Source organism: Hypanus sabinus, chromosome 10 (genome assembly GCF_030144855.1).
Source record: "Hypanus sabinus isolate sHypSab1 chromosome 10, sHypSab1.hap1, whole genome shotgun sequence".
Taxonomy (NCBI): domain Eukaryota; kingdom Metazoa; phylum Chordata; class Chondrichthyes; order Myliobatiformes; family Dasyatidae; genus Hypanus; species Hypanus sabinus.
In genome coordinates this window covers 109003987-109031403 of record NC_082715.1, presented here as the reverse complement: position 1 = coordinate 109031403, position 27417 = coordinate 109003987, and the positions used below count along the sequence as shown (strand labels likewise).

Sequence of the window (27417 nt, the reverse complement as noted above, 5' to 3'; positions counted from 1 at the left end):
TGTGTTCAGATTTGTATAAATCGGATGGTCTGGAAGCTGTCAGTAGTATTTCAGAGAACTCTTCAAGATTCATTGTGCAGCATTTGATGCCATTAATCTTGTGCACTTACATGGCACTGGCAATTAACAGATGCTTTGGAATTGTCTGCTTGTGAAGGAAATTGTGTGAATTGCTTTCTGCTTCATTGTGATTTTCTCAATGCTGAAATCTATATTTAAAATGGGTTGGAATGAATGTTGGATTGTATTTTCTTCATGGCTCTGAATTGTTTAGTTACGTTGTAGATGTTTCTGTAATCACAGAGTTCAGATAATCACCTGCTTTAAATCTGTCTAAAATAGACTCGGACTGTGATTTTTGTTTGTTGTCTTGTTTAGAAAAAACCTTGCAAATATTGCATAAGTGGATTCACTTTAGAATTTGGTTCTTTTCAGAACTCTTATCACCTATCAATCCTTTGGCTGCTCAACAATCAAAGCACTGTCATTACAGGTCCTTCCTAGTTCTTGAATGCCTAATTTATGTACAGCATATGTATATAAGAATGAGCATTTGGGCGAATGGCAGGATGGATTTGCTAGCTACTGAGGGATGGCAGACATAGTCAGCTATGTGGAATTTAGTCCTTGACCACTTTTACAACTTGAGAACTTCTGGGCTGTGAACTATTCACAGGAAAAGAACCCTGTTGTAACTTCAGGAGGACCTGCTTTTGTGCTAAAGTGGTTTGGGCAGACAGTTCCTGGTTCTGAGCTTTTTATGATGGACAGAGTGATCTAGGAATAATAGTGCATAGTTCCCTGAAGGTGGAATCTCATGTGGGTAGGGTGGTGAAGAAAGCTTTTGGTATGTTGGCCTTTATAATTCAGAGCATTGAGTGTAGGAGTTGGGATGTAATGTTAAAATTGTACAAGGCATTGGTAAGGCCGTATTTGGAGTATTGTGTACAGTTCTGGTCACCAAATTATAGGAAAGATATCAACAAAATAGAGAGAGTACAGAGAAGATTTACTAGAATATTACCTGGGTTTCAGCACCTAAGTTACAGAGAAAGGTTGAACAAGTTAGATCTTTATTCTTTGGAGCGTAGAAGGTTGAGGGGGGACTTGATAGAGGTATTTAAAATTATGAGGGGGATAGATAGAGTTGATGTGGATCGGCTTTTTCCATGGAGAGTAGGGGAGATTCAAACAAGAGGACATGAGTTGAGAGGGGGCAAAAGTTTAAGGGTAACACGAGGGGGAATTTCTTTACCCAGAGAGTGGCAGCTGTGTGGAATGAGCTTCCAGTAGAAGTGGTAGAGGCAGGTTTGATATTGTCATTTAATGTAAAATTGGATAGGTATATGGACAGGAAAGGAATGGAGGGTTATGGGCTGAGTGCAGGTCAGCGGGATTAGGTGAGAGTAAGCGTTCGGCACGGACTAGAAGGGCCGAGATGGCCTGTTTCCGAGCTGTTTATGGAAGGTTCCCGAGTTACTGTTTTAATAGTGCTTCCTTCCTGCACCTGGAACTGTGGAGCAATTGCATCAATCCCATTGCTATATAACTTTTAAGCGGACAGAACCCAAACAATTTGTTGCATTGATCAGTAGTGATTCTGATATTTGCACTTGCAGCAGCTTTAGAAGCATGGTTGTTAAATTACAGAGCAAGCACCCATGGTCCTGACCTATTGCCATTGTTATGTGCCCCGTAACTGGGTTTACAGACCAGCAGGAGTCTGGTGGTTCTGAAACTAAAGATGTTTATTAGTAAACTACACAATACAGTATCGAAAATGCAAATATACATATAAAACAGGTTAGCAATAATAAACATAGAAGTGTAGGAATAATAATCAACAATAATAAACAAGCTCTATCAATGTCTGGGGGTAAATGAATTATAAGAAAATATAGAGTTCATTTCATGTGTGCTGAGGTAGTTGCGGTTGTATTGTAATTTATTGGAGAGAGAGAGCGAGCAAGAGATTGAGCAGCTGCAGCCTGCAAACCTTCTGTTGTATTCTGATTCCGCTGTACTGTTGTGGTCATTCGGTTATGACCCCTCCGTTCTCGGCTAGACCATTCTTCTGTGGTGGACTTGTCACTCTGGCATGAGTAGACACTCACACAAGTCCCCACCGGCCCTGCCATCACACTGTGAGCTTTATTGACCGATCTCCTGATTCGGTCCTCGAACCCCAATCTTCCTGTGGATGCACAACACTCGGTCAGTGTCCACTGGTGTGTCTGAGGGGTGTCTCCCCACACCTGTCTTTTATCCCCATTGACGGGGTATCAGCCACCCATCAACTCAAAATGACCATGTCCATCAAATCAGGCCACTTCTGCTGTCTCCTTAGGAATGTTAACGAGCAAAGTAACGTCCCTGTAACAAATGGTAAACAATCCAGGAAGAAGCCATAATACATAAATCAATTGTGTGTGTCTCTCTCTCTCTCTCTCTCTCTCTCTCTCTCTCTCTCTCTCTCTCTCTCTCTCTTATCTGTAGCAGATGTTCCTGCCTCCGTGCTTCATCTCTCCCTCTCCCTCTCATTAGCAGCATAGCAATAGTTCATAGTTCTCAAAAGGAGAGGGGAAATGGTTGCGTGTATGTGTTCAAAAAGAAATGAGTTTTGTCACTGATATTTGATGAGTAATAAACAGTGAGACAATTCAGAACTGATTTGCTCAGTGCGGTTTCAAGTATTCAGGTTTGGAGATGCCAGAAATGGCCAGGAGTGATAATGAAGTGATTTTAGTGCTTCATCAAGTCTAGGAACTATGAAGAATTTGAAGGTATGGGCAATCATCTTGAATGCTGCAATCAAAATGAAGATTTGGGCAATGCCATCATCAAAAGCACTTTGTAAAGGCAAACCACTATCTGCACTAGGTGTCTGTGCTGATTTTGTTCATTTACATAGAAAACCTATGAAGCTGTGCCGAATGTGACCCTATCTTAGAACTATCTCGGCTTTACCCATAGCCCTTTATTTCTCTAAGCCCCATGTAGTCATCCAGGAGTCTCTTAAAAGACCCTATTGTTTCTGCCTCCACCACTGCACTGGCAGCCCATTCCATGCACTCACCATTGTCTGTATAAAAAAAATTACCCCTGACATCTCCTCTGTACCAGCTTCTAAGCACCTTAAAACTATGCCTTCTCATGCTAGCCATTTCAGCCCTGGGGAAAAGCCTCTGACTATCCACACGATCAATGCCTCTCATTATCTTGTTACAGTCAATCAAAAGAACACGGCAGATGAATTCCTCTATTGATAGCTATTAGAAAAAAATACACAGTTTTGGAGTACTGCAGTAGTTTTGGTAGTGTTCTAATCATTATTTTGTTTAAATATATAATTTGTTACTCAGTTAAATGGTAGCTTGTCTTTAATGCCTATTTCCATGAAAGTTTGGGTAATTGGGGTAGCTGCTTAATTGAGCCAAAATATACCAATCCCAATGTGTCCCAACTAACCAAATTCTTCTGCCTCTGACTACAGAGAAGGATAATTTTAAATTGTCTGCGTATTTTGGTTCATAGTTATACTTCAGGAGCAGAGGCTCTGCTGTTTCTCCTCCCTATGATGCAGAAGCTAGTTGTGGAGATTTAATTTTCACATGATGAAACTTTTTCTGAGGCAATTGACACTGTGATATCACATGTCTGTTAACTAATTTTCCTATATTTGGCCAAAAGGAAAGTTATCACAGATCAGTCACTTGTCCCTCAGCAATATTTCTTTATCAGAAACCATTGGCTGCTCGGATCAACAAATAGCCTCCATTACTAGTGTGAATTTTAAAGCTGAGGGGCTGGCAATTGCTAATTTGTCAAAACAAATAAGAGTAAGTACAGGCAACCACTGTGTTACAGCGGTTAAAAGGTTGGTCCTTGAAACCTCATGATTTTCCATAATTATTGTAAGTTAGAAATGCCTGCTGGTCTGAATATAAAAGGCAAGTCTTAATTCAAAGTGTTGACCTTTCAATCTCCTGACACCTAGGAACTTACATTTTTATTTTTTGTAATGAGTGTTCCTGGTAAAGCCAGTATTTATTTCCCTTGGGACTTTGCTGGTGCTTCCCTTTCTTGAAGTTCTGCGGAAATATAGCAGGTTACAAATGACTTGCTGGGCTATTTCAGAAGGCATTCCTCTGATGCTGGATTGACATTTAGGGCTATGTGGCAGGGGTGGCAAATTAGTTATCGGGTTGACTTTAGTGAGCCATGTGTATATGTACAGCAATCTAGTAGTTTTGCATTCACCATTCAAAAGGTTAGTGCATTTCTTTAAATTCCAGATTATTTAATGAAGTGATTTTAGATGGTGGAGCAACACAGTTTGCAGCAGCCTCTCCGGAGTTGATATCTGTTATTTGTCAAGCAGGGTGCCGTGCACAATCCTAATCTGATGAAAGACGGACATGGGAGCACAGAGGAACATCTGGAAATCTCCAGGAAGGCCTTCTTCGTTGCTGCTGCTGTTGTGAGGTCTGGATCTCTGCTGGGAAGAACAGGCCCCCAGTCCTCGGGGTCGTGTTGCCAGTGGCCGGTGGTGAGAGCGTCGTAGTGCGCTCGGCAAGGCTGTGCCAGAAGGGATGGTCAGAGGCTCGGTAGTTCAATGGTCCGCTGCAATCAGGGCACTTTCACTGTGTACTGCGTCTGCGAGGCTGGGTCCGGCGGTGCCATGGAAGTCCATAGCAAGGGTATTCCCTTCTGCCGCCTGCGTGGGATGATGAGTCTATTGGGACCCTGAGGACTTGTGGAAACTGTGTGGTGGTTTCTTTCAAACTTATAGTCTTTAAACATCTTTGGACTATTTTTACTGTGCCCATGGTCTGTTTTTTTTTAATCAATTATGGTATTGTTTGCACTGTTGTAACTATATGTTAACTATAACTATATGTAACTATGTGGTTTTGTGTAGGTCTTGTAGCTTTAGTTTTTGGTTTGTTGGGTGGTAGAATTGGTCTCCTGACTTGGTGTGTCTGTGTAGGCTTGTTTTGTCTGGTGGGTTTGGAGCTCCTTTCTGGGGAAAGCACTAAGATGGTAGCACGATATTAATATGCAGCAGCCTCTCCGGACTCTGGATTTGGGGATTGCCAAATGTTATGTAGATTTTATGTAGTCTATTTTGTCATGTGTTTTTGTGATATCATTCTGGAGGAACGGTGTTTCATTTTTTAACTGCATTGCAGTTGTGGTTTCGAAATGACAATAAACCAAAATTCAATTCAGTTTAAAAATTAAGGTTGCCATGTAGGATTTGACCCTGTGTGATCCAGCTATTGAAGTTGTCTTGATCACTGGTCCACTAATTTAACCATTGTATTGTAGCGGTGTGCTACACGCAGCGCTAAAATTACGACACGGAGTCGGTAACTGCAGTCGAAGGAAAAAACTTTATTCGAAATCTTCAGCCTCACTTTTAAGCCTCCCTCAACCTGCCCCCCATGGCGCAGAGGCTCCAAAGCTCTGTGCTCGCAAACCCCCGTAGGCTATCTAATTGTGAGTCGGTTCGGATGTGCCAGGAAATGGGTCGCCACATAACCCCCCCCCCCCCCCCAGAACCGGCGATACACTCCCCAATGTCCACAGTCAGGGCCAGAACCTGCTTGGGAGGTCGGCCTCTGCGCCGAGGTGCCGGAAACTCGGCCGGTTGCGCCAGGTCCACATGGGCCGGTTTGAGGCGGTCCACCGTGAAAACCTCCTCTTTCCCCCCAACGTCCAGCACGAACGTGGACCCGTTGTTCCGGAGCACCATAAACGGCCCCTCATATGGCCGCTGCAGCGGTGGCCAATGCCCGCCCCTTCGTACAAACACAAACTTACAGTTCTGTAGGTCTTTGGGTACGCAGGTCGGGTGCCGCCCGTGCTGTGAAGTGGGTATGGGGGCCAGGTTACCGAGCTTCTCGCGTAGTCTGCCCAGGACTGCTGCGGGATCTTCCTCTTGCCCCCTTGGGGCTGGTAGGAACTCCCCGGGGACGACCAGGGGCGCACCGTATACCAACTCGGCCGATGAGGCGTGCAGGTCGTCCTTGGGCGCTGTGCGGATGCCGAGTAGGACCCAGGGAAGCTCGTCCGCCCAGTTGGCTCCTCGCAGGCGGGCCATGAGGGCCGACTTCAGGTGATGGTGGAAACGCTTCACTAGCCCGTTCGACTGTGGGTGGTAGGCAGTGGTGTGGTGCAGCTGAGTCCCCAAAAGGCTGGCCATAGCTGACCACAGGCTGGAGGTGAACTGGGCGCCTCTGTTGGAGGTAATGTGGGCTGGTACACCAAAGCGAGATATCCAGGTGGCGATCAGGGCTCGGGCGCAAGATTCGGAGGTGGTGTCGGTGAGCGGGACTGCCTCTGGCCATCTTGTGAACCGGTCCACAATAGTCAGGAGGTGCCACGCTCAGTGTGACACTGGCAGGGGGCCCACAATATCCACATGAATGTGGTCGAAACACCGGTGGGCGGGATGGAACTGCTGCAATGGGGCTTTGGTGTGCCGCTGCACCTTGGCCATCTGGCAGTGCATGCACGTTTTGGCCCATTCACTGACCTGTTTGCGGAGTCCGTGCCAAACGAACCTGCTGGAAACCATCCGGACAGTTGTCCGGATGGAGGGATGCGCCAAGTTATGAATGGAGTCGAAAACGCGGCGCCGCCAGGCTGTCGGGATGACGGGACGGGGCAGGCCGGTGGCGACGTCACATAGTAGGGTCCTCTCACCCGGGCCCACGGGGAGGTCCTGGAGCTGCAAACCGGAGACTGCGGTTCTGTAACTCGGAATCTCCTCATCCGCCACGACATTGTCCTTACCCGAGACGTGCCGGACATCCGTCGTGTATTCAGAGATGTAGGACAGGTGGCGTTGCTGGCGGGACGACCAGGGGTCAGACGCTTTCGTAAACGCAAAGGTAAGCGGTTTGTGGTCCGTGAACGCGGTGAAGGGCCGACCTTCTAGGAAGTACCTGAAATGCCAGACTGCCAGGTAGAGCGCCAACAGTTCCCGGTCGAAAGCACTGTATTTGAGCTCAGGTGGTCGCAGGTGTTTGCTGAAAAACGCCAGGGGTTGCCAGCGACCTGCGATGAGTTGCTCCAGCACCCCACCGACTGTCGTGTTTGATGCGTCCACTGTGAGGGCGGTAGGGGCGTCCATTCTGGGATGTACTAGCATTGCAGCGTTCACCAAAGCTTCCTTCGTTTGAACGAAAGCGGCGGCGGACTCCTCGTCCCAGGTAATGTCCTTGCTCGGACCCGACATCAGGGTGAACAGGGGGCGCATGATCTGGGCAGCTGAAGGGAGGAAGCGGCGGTAGAAATTGACCATACCTACGAATTCCTGAAGGCCTTTGATCGTGGTGGGTCGGGGAAAGAGGCGGACCGCATCTACCTTAGCGGGCAGAGGGGTTGCCCCGTCTTTAGTAATCCTGTGGCCCAGGAAGTCAATGGTATCGAGTCCGAACTGGCATTTGGCGGGGTTGATTGTAAGACCGTATTCACTCAGTCGGGCGCAGAGTTGACGGAGATGGGACAGATGCTCCTGACGACTGCTGCTGGCTATGAGGATGTCATCCAAATAGATGAACGCGAAGTCCAGGTCCCGTCCCACCACGTCCATTAACCGCTGGAACGTCTGTGCGGCATTCTTCAGGCCGAAAGGCATGCGGAGGAACTCGAAAAGGCCAAACGGGGTGATGAGAGCCGTTTTGGGGACGTCGTCAGGATGCATCGGGATTTGATGGTACCCTCGGACGAGGTCTACCTTGGAGAAGATCCGTGCGCCGTGCAGGTTTGCTGCAAAGTCCTGAATGTGCGGCACAGGGTAGCGGTCCGGTGTGGTAGCCTCGTTCAGCCTGCGATAGTCGCCGCACGGTCTCCAGCCCCCCGTCGCTTTGGGCACCATGTGCAGGGGGGAGGCCCATGGGCTGTCGGACCGCCGGATGATCCCCAATTCCTCCATCCTCTGGAACTCCTCCTTCGCCAGTCGGAGCTTGTCCGGGGGAAGCCGCCGAGCGCGGGCGTGGAGGGGTGGTCCCTGGGTCAGGATGTGGTGCTGTTCGCCGTGCCTGGGCATGGCCGCTGTGAACTGCGGTGCCAGAACCGAATGGAAATCCGCCAGGACCCTGGTGAAGTCGTTGTCGGACAGCGTGATGGAGCCGAGGTGAGGGGCTGGCAACTGGGCTGCACCCAGGGAGAACGTCTGAAAGGTCTCGGCGTGTACCAGTCTCTTCCTGGGCAGGTCGACCAGTAGGCTGTGAGCCCGCAAAAAATCTGCACCCAGAAGCGGTTGGGCTACGGCGGCCAGTGTGAAGTCCCACGTGAACTGGCTGGAGCCGAACTGTAGCTGCACCTGACGGGTGCCATAGGTCCTTACTGTGCTGCCATTCACGGCCCTCGGGGGGGACCCGGTGCCCTGCTGCGGGTGTCGTAACTCGTCGGAGGTAAAACGCTGATCTCAGCCCCAGTATCGACCAAAAACCGGCGTCCCGACCTTCTATCCCACACATACAGGAGGCTATCCCGATGGCCAGCCGCCGTAGCCATCAGCGGCAGCTGGCCCTGGCATTTCCCGGGAACTTGCAGGGCGGGCGACAACGGCGGGCTTCTGCGCCCCACCGCTGGTGGTAGAAGCACCAGTGTTCATTGGGCCGGGGGTTGGCGGGCTCTGCGGCCGGGCCTGGACTGGTTTGCTGCTGGGAGCGTGGCTGGGAGATCTGTGCGATGGACGCCCCGCTCACCTTTTTGGCGTTCCACAGCAAGTCCGCCCGGACTGCCACCTTCTGGGGGTCACTGAAATCCGTGTCGGACAGCAGCAGGCGTATGTCCTCGGGCAGCTGCTCCAGGAATGCCTGCTCAAACATGAGGCAGGGTGTGTGTCCGTCGGCGAGAGACAACATCTCATTCATTAAAGCCGATGGAGGTCTGTCGCCCAAGCCATCCAAGTGCAGTAAACGGGCAGCCTGCTCGCGCCGTGAGAGTCCGAAAGTCCTGAGGAGTACTTGCCGTCTGCCAGGGGCGACTGTACGAACTCCGCGACCTGGGCCGCTGTGTCCTGGTCGAGGGAGCTCACCACGCTCACCACGTAGTAGTAGCGGGTGTCTTCTGAGGTGATCTGGCGAACGTGGAATTGGGCTTCGGCTTGCTGGAACCATAGGTTCGGGCGCTGTGTCCAGAAACCCGGCAGTTTCAACGAAACTGCATGAACAGAGGCGGCATCAGTCATTTCTGGTCCAAAAATCGTTTGGACCGTCGGGGTCACCAATTGTAGCGGTGTGCTACACGCAGCGCTAAAATTATGACACGGAGTCGGTAACTGCAGTCGAAGGAAAAATCTTTATTTGAAATCTTCAGCCTCACTTTTAAGCCTCCCTCAACCTGCCCCCCATGGCGCAGAGGCTCCAAAGCTCTGTGCTCGCAAACCCCCGTAGGCTATCTAATTGTGAGTCGGTTCAGATGTGCCAGGAAATGGGTCGCCACAGTATCACTTATGTTCTGTTGCATCTTGCATTCTATGGTGGTTATCTTTGAATTAGGGGAAAAACTTATAGTACCTAACTTTACCAAATATATTAAACCTAAAGTTAGTCTGATTCTTTTGGGATTCATCTTGGGTAGAGACACAAGAACATAAGAAATAAGAGCAGGAGTAGGCCATCTGTTCCAAAGAGCCTGCTCTGCCATTCAATAAAATCATTGCTGAACTGGCCATGGACTCTTCTCCACCTATCTTGCCTTTTCCCCATAGCCCTTAATTCCCCTACTCTACCCAACCTTGACTTCAGTATATTTACTGAGGTAGCTTCCACTGCTTCATTGGGCATAGAATGCCACAGATTCACCACTCTCTGGGAAAAGCAGATCCTCCTCATCTCTGTCCTAAATCTACTTCCCCTGAATCTTGATGCTATGTCCCCTAGTTCTAGTGTCACTTACCAGTGGAAACAACTTTCCTGCCTCTATCTATCCCTTTCATAATTTTATATGTTTCTATAATATCTCTCATTCATCCACTAAATTGACTAATCAATGCGTAACAGGATGAAATGAGACAAGGCCATTGTTTGGATAGTCCCTAAACAAGATCTGGTTGATGCTAGTAAACTGTACCTGTCAATAGAGAGATCTGTGACTTAAAATGACACAAAAGAGAAGTTACTGATTCCATGAAGAAGAATGGATAGCATATCAAATGACTATCAGCACCAACTGGCAATTATTGCCCTGCACTTCTGTTGTGCTGAATGTTCAGCACCCATGTCTTCTGTTACTAAGGATTAATTTATTTTCTTCCAAACACTGTAGGCACACAACTTGTGAAAAGGCACAGTATTTACAAATGCTGTAAAACCAAGGTAATTAGAGCCATTATAATGCCTATCATACAATTACACATTCTACACAAGAATTTCAAATGTAAACTTAAAATTCTGGTTTAATAATTACCATATAGTCACTATATCACATTCCCATGCAATCATTTACAAGTGCTTTTTTCCTATCCATTACTAGTTTAAGTTGCAGTATAGGCAACCCTGTTATATGGGGGGGCTTCAGTTGCAGAAAATGCACCATATTGTGATTTTTATAAGGTGAAGCTGCCTCATCAGTATACATGTGTCAGAAAACACAAGTTGTAAAAGATAAATTTTGTGTTGATTTATTTAATTTCTTCACCATATAAAATCTGCAAGAGTAAGATTTTGTTCCATATCTCAAATTTTGAGGTAATAATTTTGGAAATCTGTAAGGATGAATGGCTGTAATGTGGGGGGGGGGGGTTACCTTCCGGTAAAATCAATAATTATTTGATAAGACACACCACTGAATTGTTTCTGTTACTTGCAAGAGTATAAAAAAAGTCTATTTCAGCTTTTTTGCTGTATCTAAGAATTAGTTACTTTTGGAAAGAGACGGATTGCTCCTATTGATATGTACATGATCCTTTGCAGTTTAGCAGTGCTTTGTTAGCTTTTACCACAGGAACAGCTGGCAGATATTTTTTCTTCTGCCTGTGATGTTATCAGCAGTACTGTAGGTTCAGAGCAGGGAGAAATGTGGAGTTGCACAGATTTCTCCTAACCCCCAGTCTTTAAACCATCAATACTCTTGCAGTGTGGTATTCCTCTTCAAGTCTGATTTTGGGTTTTCTTGGTGCTTTTTTTCTCATAATATGAGCAGGATGAAAATCTGCCCTCTGCACCTGTACTGTCTGACTAACAAGATGGCGAGGGCAGAGTGGCAGTCTGCCCTTGCTTTCTAGAAAAGCTGCCAAGCTCTACAATCTGTCATACCAAGAACTCTGTCGATAGTTGATGAAACACTGGAAGCACAAACAATAAATTGCTGGTTTGTGGCCCTTGATTGGGGAGTCCATTTGGCTTATGCAGGAATCTAAATGTTCCTCCTGTTCCCCATGAACTACTTAAATAAGAACTCATGTTTTCATTTGTGTACTGCATAGTACACAAGGTATTGGTGAGGCCACACTTGGAGTATTGTGTGTAGTTCTAGTCGCTGAGCTATGGGATGGATGTCGCTAAACTAGAAAGTTCAGAAAGAATTCATGAGGATGTTATTGGAACTGGAGTGCTCAAGTTATAAGGAAAGGTTAGATAGATTTGGACATTTTTTTTCCTGAGGAGTAGAAAGTTGAAGGGCAACCTTAAGCATCTGCAGATTTTTGCTTGTTTGTGAATGATTTTGGGAGCAGCTGTTATGTCGCTGTGCAGAGACTGTTGAGGACTCAGATGACAACTTTCCCGAAGGCAAATGGTAAATGCAGTAAGAAGGAAACACCTAATATCTTTCAGTTAAGAACCAGTGAGTAATAGATTTTAAATTGGTGCAAGGATTAGAGGAAAGATCAGTTTTAACTGGTAAGTGGTAGGGAATCTGCTAAGAGAGAGTCTCATGAAGAAGTATTTCTGTGTGCTCTGCAATTCAACATGGACCTAGGATTGGAAAGTGACACACAAAGGAAAGGTTCTTCTGCATTATTAAATTTTTGATGATTCTATGATCATGGAGAGTCGACATCAGTTATTTAGTTTGTGATTCAGAAAAGGTTCTCTGTGATGACTTTTCATAGTGGTATGACCATTGAATGTTACATTTGTGTGTGATTAATGTATTCAATGCAATTACGTTTCACAGAAAATTCTGATAATCTGACACATGAAAACTTCTGTAGACTAACAAATTTTCTCAGCTGTTGACTGTTAGATGATGTGCAGTTTTGAAGAAATGGGGTCTTTGTGAGTGAGACGTACACACAGCAGATCAAGTTGGTAGGGAGCTTGGGACCTAGTGAGTCAGTAAATTGTGCAACTACAGTTGTTGGGCATGACTGCCCAGAGTGCCAATCATACAGCATTGAAGGGCTAGGGTATCCATGCCTGCCATCAATTGCCTCTGTACACTAATCCCATTTGCCAGTGCTTGGTCCTTAGCCTTCTGTGCTAGGATGCTTCAATACTGAATCAACTATTTTGGTGTTGTAAGAGTACCTGTCTCCCAACCTTCTCAGGATATCTGTTTCAGACTTCAACCATACTTCATGAAAAATTCTTTCCGACGATTTTGCTAGATCTTTGTCCTCCAGTTATAAACAGCTCTGCTGAAGAAAAAAACTCTTATCGTCTTACCTCATCAGTGCCTCCCCACCCCCACCCCAGAATGTTTTTAGTTTAGAGCTTGTGGTTGCTTTAAAATTTATTTTGAAAATTAAAAAACGAATTAACAAAGAATGTAGGCTTAGCCATTAAGTACAAAGACAAAGTAGATGTGTTTTTCATTTATTTAGAGGAAGAGTGGGTAACCTTAACTGTGTACTGACTCACAAGAGAAAAAAGTGAGCCCTATCAACCACTATAGATGGTATTCTGATACTATATTTTGCAAAAAGGTAGCTTTCTCAAATTATTTTTCTTGAACTTGATTTTCAGGTCCGACGTTGTCTCGTCAGAACTCTCAGCTGTTTCCACAAGTGCAGAATGGTCCATGTCAGGAGGATTTGGAGATACAGAGACGGTAATGATTCGTCTGTTATCCCAGTGAAAGCAAATGCTGATTCGTTGAAAGGTGTCTATTTGACGAGTGGAGTGGGTGAGGATGGATGTATAATATTTTCAACCTGGAAAGATTGTACTTTGCATTCCCCAATATTCTGGCATGTTCGAGACTTTGGTGCAGAATTGGCAGATTTTCCAGTCTTGAGCTTCTGGTTTCATGGTATTTCAGTTCCTCTCCCCATTCCCATGCTGTCCAGTGTGCCCTTCTCCACTTCCAGTGGTAGAGTGAGGCCAAATGTAAAGTAGGTGAACAGCATCTCATAGTCTAAAACCTGAACTTTGAATTCTCCAATCCACACCCCTGTTTGTTTCTGTCTCCTCCTGATCTACCTAGATCCTCTTATAATCTTCCTTCTTTCCATCACCCTTCCTGATCCCTGTTTCTGTCCTCCGCCACCTAGTTCTACTTGCCTATCACACATACCTAATTGTTTCCCTATCCCCTTTCCTCCACCCACTGTTCCCTTATGTCCAACATTTTTCTTTACTTCCTTCCGCTTGTCACTATTATATAGCCCGCTTATTATTATTATAATATATAATATTATTATATTATATAGTCCCTTGCCCCTCAGTTTCTACTGCTGTCTTCCCCCACTCCCTTCCCACCTAGATCTACCTTGCCTACCAACCCCTCCTCATCTGGATCCACCTATCACTTGCCAGCTTTTGCCTTATCACTCCCTCTCAGCTCTTTATACTGGATAATCTCCCCTTCACCCTCTCAGACATGATGCCAGTCTAGACATAAAATATTAACCACCCCTTCACCTTGTCCCACTGTGTTCCTCCAGTAGTCTGTTTTATTTTTGCTCCAGATATCAGCATTTGCAGTCTGTTATTTTACTACTATTTTAAATACTTGTAAGTAATATTTTTGAAAGCAGTTACACAATAAAATTTCAGTAAACTTGGTAAAATGTATAGGGAGCATTGGAAATAAAACCAGTTAAGTTTCAAGGGAATGTGCCCAATAGAACTACTTCAGCATGAGCACAAGAGTAGTCTTCCCTGCAAGTGGAAATGGCAAACATCATCTGGACAGTCAGATACCATGATATTGGGCTTTATTAATAGTCACATTGGGGAACTGAGGGATTTTAATAGCCCTGACCTCTTTAGTCCTGAAGTCCCTGCAATAATGTAATACTCATTTTCTAGAACATTATTTTGTAATCTACAGGAAAGCAGCTTGGATTTGGTGATGAGTATGTTTCAGAATTATTTCTCATATTGACGCAAAGAAAAAAGTGTCAATATTGGTTTTAATAATGGATAAGGCAAAGTAAAGAATTGAAGGAAGTGATTCAATGTAGCATACCAGTGTGGAATTGTGCAATGCCTTGTTCAGGCCCCAATCTTGAAAACAGTTTTGGTTTTGGTGATTGAACACCAGGTAGTAAGTACTTTTTAAAAAAGATTAAGGATGAGATTTAGAGGTACTTGTAATAAAATGGGCGAAAGTCAGCATGGGTTCTTTGAAGAAATAACAGCAGGATAGACAGGAGAGTCAGTAGATATTGTTTACTTGGATTTTCGAAAGGCCTTTGACAAGGTGTTGCACGTGAGGCTGCATAACAAGGAAAAGATATTAACATGAATAGAAGATTGGTTGACTGGCAGGAGGCAAAGAGTACAAATAAAGGGAGCCAGATCTGATTGGCTGCCAGTGACAAGTAGTGTTCCACAAGGGTTGCAGTTGGGGTCACTTCTTTATATGTTATATGTCAACGATTTGGATGATGGAATTGATGGCCCCTTATCCAAGAAAAGCTGTGCTGGCATTAGAGAGGCTCCAGAGAAGGCTCACAGAATGATTCTGGGAATGAAAGAGTTAATGTATGAGGAACATTTGATAACTCTGGGCCTGCACTTGCTAAAGTTTAGAAGAATGGGGGGGTATCTCATTGAAATCTATTGAATATTGAAAAACCTGGATCGAATAGATGTTTCCGATTATGAGGGAATCTAGGCCCACAGGACACAGCCTCAGAATAGAGAGATGTTCATTTAGAACAAAGATGAGGAAGAATTTCTTAGCCAGAGGGTAGTGAATCTGTGGAATTCATTGCCATTGACGGCTGTGGAGGCCAAGACATTGAGCATATTTAAAGCAGAAGTTGATGAGTTCTTGATTAGTCAAAAGTTACAGGGAGAAGGCAGAAAAATGGGGCTGTGAGGGATATCAACCATGCGCAGAGCAGACTTGATGCTCCTATGTCTTGTGCTCTGTCATAGAAATAAGTATAGTGCAGAAATGTATCCTTTGACATCAATTGCTGCTACATCCTTCTTGTAGTGCAGCGACTAAAACTGTACATAGTTCTCCAAGATTGATGTCCTGTACAGATGCACCATGATATTTCTTCTCTTATACTCAATGCCTTGACCTATGAAGGCAAACACATTGAATGCTACCTTCACTGCTGCATTCACCTGTCACCTTTAGTGAGCTGTAGAATTGCATTCCAAATCAGTATACATCAACACTCCTGAAGTCCTTGCCATTTACTATAGATGTCCTCATTGTATTTGCTTTTTCAAAAATATATTACTTCATCATGTGGATTAAATTCTGTCTATTGCCATCTGCCAAACTCACCAACTGATTTATTTTCCTTATTGACGTTCCGGTGTTGTTATGGTGAATGAAGGGAAAGCTTCCCAACTACATAAGCATGTGTTCACTTGAGTTTATTTAGTTTAGAATGATTAAAATGCTGAAAATCCACATTAATAGAAACATCATGAGACATTTTGAGAGCACCAAAACATTTACAGCACACATACCTGTAATTATTTGTCAAAGAAAATAACTATATAGGATGTGGAGCTTTAGTAGGCATGTCTGTAAGACACAGGAGCAGAATTAGGCCATTCAGCCCACTGAGTCTGCTGCACCATTCCATCATGACTTGATCTTGGATCCCACTCAACCCCATACACCAGCCCTCTTGCCATAACCTTTCATGCCCTGACCGATCAGAAAACGAACAACTTCTGCCTTAATTACACCCATGGTCTTGGCCTCCACCGCAGTCTGTGGCAGAGCATTCCACAGATTCACTACTCTCTGGCTAAAAAAAAATTCCTCCTTACCTCTGTTCTAAAGGATCGCTCCTCAATTTTGAGGCTGGGCCCTCTAGTTCTGGAGACCCCCACCGTAGGAAATGTCCTCTTCATATCCAGTTTATCTAGTCCTTTTAAATGGTTTCATGCTGGGGGTAGAGATGTTTCTCTGTACTTTCATACTGGTTCAGATTAAACTGAAGAACATTCTTTCACATTCCTTGCATTTTGCTTCACGGACCTTTTTCCCATTCTGGCAAAAATGGGAATGATGTTTGATTATACACGTCCATTTACATCTCTTCCCACACTCCCTATGATCACATAGAAAATCTAGACAACATTCTGGTGTGTGATGATTAATGCCAGGTAACATCTGTACCAGACAAATGCCAAAGAACAAACATCTCCAAGTGAGGTCTGCCTTTGGTATTCAAGATTATTACCGCTTTTAAATCCCATACCAATGATCTCACGGCACAACCAGTGTTGATCATTAGCTCAGTTGGACCAGCCACACAGTGGCTCCGAGAGCAGGACAGAGGTTGGGTCTCCTGCAGTAATTCTGACATACCATAACCATTTATACGCACACATCAGAAATGTGTAGGAAACTCCCCATTTGCCTGGATAAATGCATTTGAAACAAAAGAGCAAAGCTGGTAACTGTTGGCTTCTCATTCATTACATTAAAAATGTTAATTCCATCCTGTCCCCAGTTTATGTTAAGTGATATCACCCCCAAAATCCATCATAGTACAGTATTCCAAAACGAAGGCTCAGTAATTACTGAGCAGAAGGTGTACTGAAGCATCAACACCTATAGGCTGCCCATCAATCATTCTGGCTTGAAAATGGATTGCTCATAATTTATCAAAATGGGGTTGAAATCCAGTAGAATTGTGGGAGTACCTTCTCCAAGCAAACTGTATTACAGTGGTTATGAAAATGGTACAACATTCCAAGAAGGGAATAAGAATGAGCAGTGAATGTTGGATCTGCAGCAACAACATCAACTTGAAAAGCCCCTTTCCACTGATTTAATCAGTCTCGTTAATAGAACCTTCAGTGACAGTTGAAAGGCTCTCCTTCCCATCTTGGAATGCAAATCTGCATTCTTTAACAGCCCTTGGATGCTGCTGTTGTTTTATACTCAGTAGCAACTTCAATAGGTACACACAACTTTAATGTAAATATCTGATTAGCCAATCATGTGGCAACAACTCAATGCATAAAAGCATGCAGTCATGTTCAAGAAGTTCAGTTGTTGTTCAGACCAAACACCAGAATGGGGGAAGAATTGTGATCTAAGTGACTGTGATAGTGGAATGATTGTTGGTGTCAGACAGGATGGTTTGAGTATCTCAAAAACTGTTGATGTCCTGGGATTTTCCACACATAATAGTCTCTAGAATTTGCAGAGAATGGTGTGAGAAACAAAAAGCCACCCAGTGAGCAGCAGTTCTGTGGGCAAATACACCTTGTCAATGAGAGAGATCAGGGGAGAATGGCCAGACTGGTTCAAGCTGATAGGAAGGGACAGTAATGCTAATAACCACGAGTTTGTTTAGGAGGTACCTGATTAAAGTGACCGCTGATGGTATTTCCCTGCTGCGGGTTTTTCTTCTCAAGTTATCCCAATCTGTTCCAAATCTCTGATATGTTCAAGGAATCCATGACCACATTTCTCCCCCTCTATTTTGTTATATACATTTCCTGGGCTGATTAATACAATTGAGGAGCTCTATATTGTTCAGTGAAAGCAGCTAAAATGGAGCAGGAATTTATTCTGTGACACAAGCTGGGTAAGGTGTGTAGATGAGGGCTGGGATGAGTTCTCTCTGTTGAATCTAACTGCTGATTGATCCTGCAAAATTCTTCAGAAGGCAATACATATTGAGACCTTTTTGAAAAGAAGGGTCTGAATAGAGAACTGTAGTCTTATCAGTTTGAGTGATTGTGATTTTTACAGATTTAATATGTTTAAATGTTGGAGCAATTTGGTTGGATCCCAGCAGAAACTTTCTCCAGGTGGGTAATCAAGAGAGTCAGGAAAGATCATGGAGTGAAAATCAGAGACATGAGTACAGAGCTAGATGAAATTTACAAGATTTTTATCACTAGTTGACTTTGAGCCACAACTTTTCGTACTTGTACAGGAAGGTGGGAAAATGAGCTGATGCCTTGAGCTGCGATCTAATTGATGGTGGAACAAGATTAAAGGTTTAAGTAACTTGTTTTTAACATCTTCCAATGTAACAGGTTAGGTTCCCGTCGCTGACATGCAAAGTGCCAGCAGATTGATGTTGACTGCCAGCGTGTTTAGAATGACAACAATGCTGATGTCCAGCCTCCCTTTTAGCTAGAAATGAAATATAAACATAGCTGGTACACTTCGACCTGCACTCAAGCAAGTACTGGACTTCTACACAGGAAGGAGAGGAAAATTAGATAAAGTTGCTGGTGCTAACTTTAAGGCCAATGACTGAGACTGCTGATCTGCCTCTCTACCAGAGGACTGTAGGTTCAGACCCAGGGAATAATTGTCAAACACAGTTTACTTAAAGTTACGTACAGTTTATTAACAAGCTTGCATTGCTCAGTTGATACTACAGAGTCCCACTCATAGAGCCTGGATATCTATAACCAAGTGAGCCCCAAGCACTGTCTGGGGCTTCTTGTTAAACATTCATTATCACATACATACCTTATTGTTGCCAGGTATCCTTGATTAGTGGTTACACAAAGCAGCTTTCCCATAAACAAGCACTCCTTTGTTCCCTGCATCTGTCTCCCGGTTAGCAGATTAGTTATCTTGCAACATTACTGGCCAAGCTGCAAATGTCAGTTAGGTTTTAGCCCTTTTCATTCTGCATATAATTCCTGAAGACAGTAATCAATTATTAAACAGATGGCAGTTATAACAAAATGGACATTGAGTATAGTGTAATACCAGTCAAATAAAGAGCCAAGGCAGGAGCTTCATATGGGGTAATGCCATCAATGCAAGAAAGGGCATGGTGTGTGTTTGGCAGAAAACATGTAATAGACAGGGGGGAAAAAACAAACTTCTGGAAGAACTCAGTGGGTTGGCAGCATCTGTGGGTGTGGGGAGGCAGCTGGTTAAGGAATTAGAACATAGCTCAGTTCAACACAGGAACAGGCCATTCAGCCCATTATGTCTGTGGTGAACGTGATGCCAAATTAAACTAAATCTTTTTGTCTGTATGTGATCCACACCCCTCCATGCCAAGCATATTCATGTGTCTCTCCAAGAACCTCTTAAAATACCTCTTGTATCTGCTTCCACCACTGCCCCTGCCAACCAGTACCAGACACCTACCTCTCTGTGTTTTATTAAAAAAAAGAACTTGCCTTGCACACACGAGGAAATCTGCAGATGCTGGAAATTCAAGCAACACACACAAAATGCTGGTGGAACGCAGCAGGCCAGAGCGTCAGGACGAAGGGTCTCGGCCCGAAATGTCGACAAGTGCTTCTCCCTACAGATGCTGCCTGGCCTGCTGCGTTCCACCAGCATTTTGTGTGTGTTGCTTGCCTTGCACATCCCACTTAACTTCTTCTCACCTTATGCATGTATTGACATTTCTACCCTGGGAATAAGACTTTGATTATTTACCCTACCTGTACCTCCTAATTTTATAAACGAATCAGGTCTCCCATCATCTTCCAAGGCTCCAGAAAAAACAAACCAAACATGTCCAACTTCTCTTTGTTGCGAATACTCTCTAATCCAGGCAATATCCTGGTAAACCTGTTCTGTACCCCCCAAAGGCTCCACATCATTCTGTGTCAAGTCAAACTTGAGTTTCTAGAAAGTATTGGGACCTAAAGGCAAAAGAAAATAAAATTTAAAAGTAATAGCAAGAATCCACTGATAGACTGGATGGAACCCACTGCCTGAGTGCTGCTTGTGCCTGGAACTTTTGGGAGGGCCCCCACAGCATCACAGCGACAGTCCGGGACCAGTGTTGGAATCTGCTGAACTTAAAATAACTTGAGAGACTGTTTCATGGAAAAGAGCACTGCTGTCACTGCGTTTGGTTAGTGCTAGCTTCGCCACAGGGATCATCGCACGCAGGCACCTCTCGAAAATGGCGTGAGGCTTAAGAAGAGCTCGCGAACCTTCAGGAGGGTTCACCCGGTTTGAAAATATAACAGTCTATTAGAGAAACGGAGACTGTGCAGTTCGGAATTCGTCTGCAAAGTCCGAGAGGCAGCCAGTTTTTTCACCTTATGACTAGTGACTGATGACTAAGGACTACTGACTGATGGAACTAACAGAACTATCAAACTGCTGCACTTGCGAAAAATAAAAGGAAAATGGAAAAGTTATTTGGTCACAGAGTGGAATCCAGTTAAAAAACCTTTGGGTAGGCGCATTCAATCTCTTTCAAGTGGGGAAGCTGCACATGTTCAAAGAAGAACAAGAACTCTGACGTGACATTCCATAATTGTCAATGAATTGTCAAGTGGAAAGGAGAGATGACCAGTATAAAGAGGAGAGGGGGAGCAGTAAGACAGCCAGTAGGTAATAGATGGATTGAGGAGAGGTGAAGGATGGTCTGCTGAAGCCAGGCGGAGGTGGGAGGAGGTATGGAGTTATGATACAAAGGCAGGAGGATGATAGGTGGAATCAGACAAGGGCAGACCGAGCTATGTGGGGGGAGGGGAGGCTGAAGGTGGAGACACTGAGGGTGATAAGTGGAAATACAGGTTATCAGTGATGGACTCTAATAAGAAAGGTGCTAATGGTAACCATTAGAGGAGAGATAAAGGACAGATGGAGCCAGATGAGGGAGGGGATCCAATGAATGAAATATGAGGACATTAGATGAATGGATCTAGGAAGGGAATGAAGATGGATTGTGGGGTGATTGTTTGGGAAAGGAAACAAAAAAAGAATCAGATGGTGGATGCTGGGCTGGGAGAGAGCCATTGGAGATGAGGGTTTGCTGAAACTGGAAAATTCTATGTTCATACCATTGGGTTGTGAACTACCCAGCACAAATATGAGGAATACACACAAAAAACTGGAGGAATTCACCAGGACAGGAAGCATCTGCAGGGAAATGAATAGTTGACATTTTGGGTTATGGCCCATTACCTGGAATAAGGAATAGTGGCTCCAGCAGAGGCCTACCAATCTTACTATTTCCTCTGAGCTGTAGTGGAAAGCTAGCTTAAAGGAATAGTAAACACAAATTACACTGCAGATGCCGTGGTCAAATCAAGACGTACAAAAAAGCTGGATGTACTCAGCAGGTCGGGCAGCATCCGTTGAAAGAAGCAGTAAACGTTTCGGGTCGAGACCCTTCGCCAGGACTAAAGAAGGAGTGGGCAGGGGCCCCATAAAGAAGGTGGGGGGAGGGTGGAAAACCAATCAGACGAAAGATCAAGAGGTGGGGGAGGGGAAGCAGGGAGGGATAGGCAGGAGAGGTGAAGAAGGACTCTAAGGGAAAAGCACTATGGGTAGTAGAAGAAGGCAGAGTCATGAGAGGTGATAGGCAGCTAAAAGAGGAGACAGAGTGAAAGTGGGATGGGGGAAGGGGGAGGAAGGGAATTACCAGAAGGTGGAGAATTCAATGTTCATACCAAGGGGCTGGAGACCACCCAGACAGTATTTGAGATGTTGTTCCTCCAACCGAAGTTGGAGGAATCTGAATCTCTGACCACCATTCAGGGCCCCAAACAGTCCTTCCAGGTGAGGCAACACTTCACTTGTGAGTCTGTTGGGGTAATCTATTGCATCTGGTGCTCCCAGTGAGGCCTCCTCTACATTGGTGAGACCTGATGCAGATTGGGGGACCGCTTCGTCGAGCACCTACACTCCGTTCACCACAACAGACAGGATCTCCCGGTTCCCACTCACTTCAGCTCTCCTTCACATTCCCATTCGGATATGTCCATACATGGCCTCCTCTACTGCCATGATGAGGCCAAACTTCGGTTGGAGGAACAACATCTCATCTACCGTCTCCAGCCCCTTGGTATGAACATCGAATTCTCCAACTTCCGGTAATTCCCTCCCTCTCCCTTCCCCATCACACCTCTACTCTGTCTCCTCTTCTAGCTGCCTATCACCTCTCATGACTCTGCCTTCTTCTACTACCCACAGTGCTTTCCCCTTATATTCCTTCTTCACCTCTTCTGCCTATCCCCTCCCTGCTTCCCCTCTCCCACCCCTTGATCTTTCCTCTGATTTGTTATCCACCCTCCCCCCACCTTCTTTATGGGCCCCCTGCCCCCTCCTTCTTTAGTCCTGATGAAGGGTCTCAACCCGAAACGTTGACTGCTCCTTTCAACGGGTGCTGCCGGACCTGCTGAGTTCATCCAGCACTTTTGTACATCTAGCTTAAAGGAATATTTTTGGAAAAATATGGAAATTACTTGCTGACAGATTCTGTAGTTTTCTTCTGGTGTTCTTTTGGCTGTCTAAAGCATTTTAAAAACCTATGAAATTGGTCAATGCATTAACCTCATACACATTAAATGCAGGATTTTATTCTTTTGATAGCCTTGTACTTGTTTTTTTAATCAGCATTTGCAGCAACAATCTTTTATGCTGTTTAATGCTGGGTTCTAGTCTTCCACCTGTGTTTTGGTGGTCTGTCATGCTGTGACACTAGAGTCTAATTTTGCCTTGCTTTTCCTGGGACTTGTTTTTAATCAATGATGTAATGAAGTTTATTAGTGTGGCTGCCAGTTTAGTAATCTGACCTGAGTTATTATGAAATGTTGAGCTGTGAAATAGCTATTTGACAGTAAGGAACTCCATTAAGGCACTTGCAGCACTGTGCTGAAATGTGGGTTATTAATTCAGCTTGTGTCATCCTCCACCAACCCATGTTACAAAAGTATAAAAGGACTTAATTCAGTTTTAGTTATCTCTGTACAAGATAACAGCCATGAAGGTGTTGGACAAAAATGTGTGTCAGAGAACTATGGGTCCAGATGTCAGGCAGTTTTTACAGTGAGTATGATATTCATATTGTCTGTTCTTAAAGAAGTTGATTTGTATTCAGAACTGTTCAATAGAATATAACTAAAATCTTTCACTGAAGGAAATTCGCCAAATGTGATCTGGGCTATGGGTTTGAAGTTGTATAATGTAGTTGACTCTTAATTGCCTCCTCACCTCAAGGCAATTAAAAATGCTGTCACTGACAGTGATGTCTACACTCTGAACTAATATTAAAATATTCCTGATGAGTAAGTGCATGTTTCTTGAAGACAACATCATGGGTAGAAAAGGTGGTGAAAAAGGCATTTAGTACTCTAGCCTTCAGTGGTCAGAGCATTTGAGTATAGGAGTTTGGACATTATGTTGCAGTTGTTTAAATCATTGGTGGAGAACTATGTTCAGTTTTGGTCACTGTTGTGGGAGAGGCATGTTTAAATTGGAAAGGGTGCAGAAAAGATTTTGGAGCACGTTGCTGGAACGAGTGGGCCTGAGTTATAGAGAGAAGTTGATCAGGCTTAGGCCCTTGTACTTTGGAGGGTAGGAGAATGAAGGGAAACCTTAGAGACATGTTTAAAATTATGAGATGCATTGATAAGGTGGACAGTATCAATCTTTTCCCCAGGGTAGGGGAGTTCAAAACTCGGGACATAGGTTTAGTGTAAGACAATAGACAATAGGTGCAGGAGTAGGCCATTCAGGGAAAGATTTTAAAAGAGACCTGAGGGTTCAACATTTTCAAGAAAAGGATTGTAAATATATAAATAATCTGGAAGAGCAAGTGATTGAGGCATGTACAGTTGCATCATTTAAGAAGCACTGGTTTGGTATATGGAGGCCAGGGGCCTGGAGAAATATCAGCTGAATGCGGGAAATTTGAGCTAGCTAGGTGGACAAAGTAGTTGGCATGGATTCATTTGGGCCAAAGGGCTGTATTGCTCTAAAATGTTTTTTTAAAAACATAGAAAATGTGGTAATTACTCACTGTGAGCTTGTAAAAAGAGAAACAGAATTAATGTTTCAGGTTGAAGACCTTCCATTACAACTTTTCCTGATGGATTGTCAGGTCTAACATGTAACTGAGGAAAATTCAGCCATATAATAATTTTGACTCTTGCCTAGACAATGTTTGAGTAGGTAAGAGAATTAAAGATTGGAAATGTATGTTGGGCAGATAAGTGGGGCTAATTGTTAATTTGCAAAATAAATTGACAGTGAAGTTTGGACAGTTCTGTTCCATTTCTTTCTATTTGTTGTGTTCACTTGTAATGTCAATACCTGTTGTCTACAAAGACAAGCATTTATTGCTAATATCTTGTAAAGAAGAGAACATTGGGTTTAGAGTGTTCAATTTTATAAGTAAAATTATACTGAATTGAAAATTGTTTGATTAAAGTACACAACCACAGGCCATTGTATAGAGAGAGAAGCCTTGATCAATTTTAATAAGCTTGATATTTCTTGGGGCGTAGGTGGCTGACAGTGGCTTGGCAGGGTCTTCTGCCCTGGGCCAGTTTTTCAAGTTGTTCCATGGTGTAGCCCATCTTCAAAGGTCCTTCCTCTCCCAGGGATGAGGTCTTTGGAGCCTCTGTTTGCATTTCTGTAGCTCTGGGTTTTTACAGTATTAAGTTGCTAGTCCCCATGTCTCACCCTCCTTCTTTCACAGCAGGTCTTGGAGCTCCATGGTGGAATATACACAATAGTTTGATGTAGCCGTTCTCACTTCAAGGCTATTTGACAAGCTCACTTCTGTGATTTTTTTTTGACCAATTGAGTAAGGGTTATTTCTTGTTTGGCTTGAAGAGCAGAGTCTAGAATCATAGAATTGTACAGCACCAAAATGGGTCCTTTCGGTCCACCTGGATCAAACTGATTGTGATGCCTGTCTACACTAATCCAGTTTGCCCATATTAAGCCCATATTGTTCCTCGCCTTTCTAATTCAAGTACCTGTCCAAACATCTTTTAAATGTAAATATCTGCCTCCACCACCTCTGGAAGATATCCACCCCCTCTGGTTTTAAAAGAATGCCTCTCAGATCTCCTTCAAATTTCTCCCCTTTCAACTCAAACCTGTGCCCTCTCATTCTGGACTTCCATGCCATTGGGCAATGCTAAACCTCCTCCCTTACCTCCACTCAGGGCCCCAAACAGTCTTTCCAGGTGAGGCAACATTTCACCTGTGAATCTGTTGGGTCGTCGATTGTACCCAGTGCTCCTGATGCGGCCTCCTCTACATTGGTGAAACCTGATGTAGCTTTCTCGAGCACCTCACCTCCACTCCATCTGCCAAAAGCAGAATTTCCTATTGACCAGCCATTTTAATTCCTATCCCCATTTCCGTTCCAACATGTCAGTTCATAGCCTCTTCTTTTGCCACGATGAAGCCACTCTCAGGGTGGAGGAGCAACATCTCATATACCGTCTGGGTAGCCTCCAACCTGATGACATGTATTTTTCCCCTCCCCTATCCCCTTTTCATCTTCTTCCATTCCCCACTCTGGCCTCGTACCTCTTCTCACTTGTCTATTCTCTTCCCCTGGTGGCCTTCCTTCCCTTTCTCCCAAGGTCCTCTGTCCTCTCCTATCAGATTTCTTTCTTTGCCAGCCCTTTACCTTTCCCACCCACCTGGCTTTACCTATCATCATCTAGCTAATCCTCCTTCCCCTCCCCCATTTTTTATGCTGGTGTCTTCCCTTGTTCCTTTCCAGTTCTGAAGAAGGGTCTCAGCCTGAAAAGTTGACTTTTTATTCATTTCCATAAATGCTGCCTGACCAACTGAGTTCATCCAGCATTTTCTGTGTATTGTTATGATTATTTATGCCCTCATAATTTTATAATCCTTCATAAGGTCACCCCTCAGTTTCCTATGTTCCAGTGAGAGTAAAGCCTGTTTTGCTATTATCTCCTTTTTAACTGGAATCCTTCATTCCTGGTAGCATCCTGATGAATCTCTTACTCCTTCAGAGAACCCTCTTGAATCTATTTAATGAATTCCCCATCTAAGCACCACACACAGACAATATTAAGAATATTATTATTCCCCCCCCCCCCCCACGACTGCAACTCTGTGATTTGCTTAAATGCCTGGTGTTCTAATTTCTTCTTTCCATTGGGAGTCATGTGGAATAAACTAATCCTTCCTGATTCCCAAGTTATATCTACATAGCTTCATTGGACGATCCCACTATGATTTTCACACCTAACACTGTTGTATTTCTCTCTGATCACAATTCCATTCTTCACCCTCTCCCCCTCTGGCTTGTTTAATGTTCTATTGTTTTCCTTGTGTAATGGTGAACATTTTGCAAGTGCCTTCAGTTCGCTTATGTCCTTGATGGAAGCTTGCTGTGTGTATCAGATCCACTTTGGATAAGCTTCAACCCCAGAGTACTGTTGTTGCCTATTGTGGAAAAGCAAGTTGCTGCTCTAATGAATAAAATATACTCATTGTACACCATGTTTTATTCATTATGCTATAGTAAAATGTTTCACAGTTGTCTGCTCCAAATGGTCAGTTTGATTTGTTTAGAATGCATCTTCAGATACCTTAGGCAGTGCTCTGGAAGAGAAGGAATACTATTGTAGGACCCTTTTGAAAACCTCTCACCAATGACTCCCTTTAGCCAGTTATTATGCAGCATTCTGAGTTTTTGACAATTATAGCAATCTAGCTGCAGGAAAAGGAACATTCTGTGATGAGTCTATAATTAGATCCCATTGCTGACTCACTGCAAATTTAACATTTGCCAAAAGTTCACCTGTTGCCATGCCAATGATTAGAGACCATGTTTTCAGCTTTAATAATTAAATTTTAATATTATGCTTATTAGTTTAAAAAATGTAGTATGTTTTCATATAAAAAAGTAGAAGATGCAGGAAATACCCATCATGCTGGTCAGGCCACATCTTTTGGAAGATAGAGGTAAAACTTCTGCTTGGAGACCTTTCATCAGAATTTAAATTAAGACAAAAGGAATTTGTAAAGCTGCAGAGAGGAGGACATTTTTGTTTGCAGCTCCACATTCTTTTGTCTATGTTCTCATTCACTCACTGACCAGATAACCTTGTTTACAGGTTATCCCCATGTCACCTTGGTTTTATCTTTATCAGACAGACAGTCCCCCCCACCCCTTTACAACTTCTTTTGTCTACTTTTCAGTTCTGATGAAGGGTTTTCGGCCTGAAACAATTTTCTCTCCCTGTAGATTCAGTCAGATCTGCTGAATACTTCCAGCATTTTCTGTTTTTGGTTCAAATTTCCAACATCTGCTTTATTTTTATTTTCAGGTGTTTTCACATGTCAATAATG

At 44.1% G+C, this 27417-nt stretch overlaps 1 protein-coding gene across 3 annotated transcripts in view; it reads left to right on the top strand.

Moving 5' to 3' along the window:
* The window catches only part of enah (ENAH actin regulator), a 313411-nt gene that overhangs the window by 211719 nt on the left and 74275 nt on the right, over window positions 1–27417 (top strand). For all 3 annotated transcript variants that reach the window (XM_059982582.1, XM_059982581.1, XM_059982583.1), the window contains one exon: window positions 12930–13014. In XM_059982582.1, coding sequence (XP_059838565.1) covers window positions 12930–13014 — 85 coding nt within the window. The remainder of the gene's footprint in view (window positions 1–12929; window positions 13015–27417) is intronic.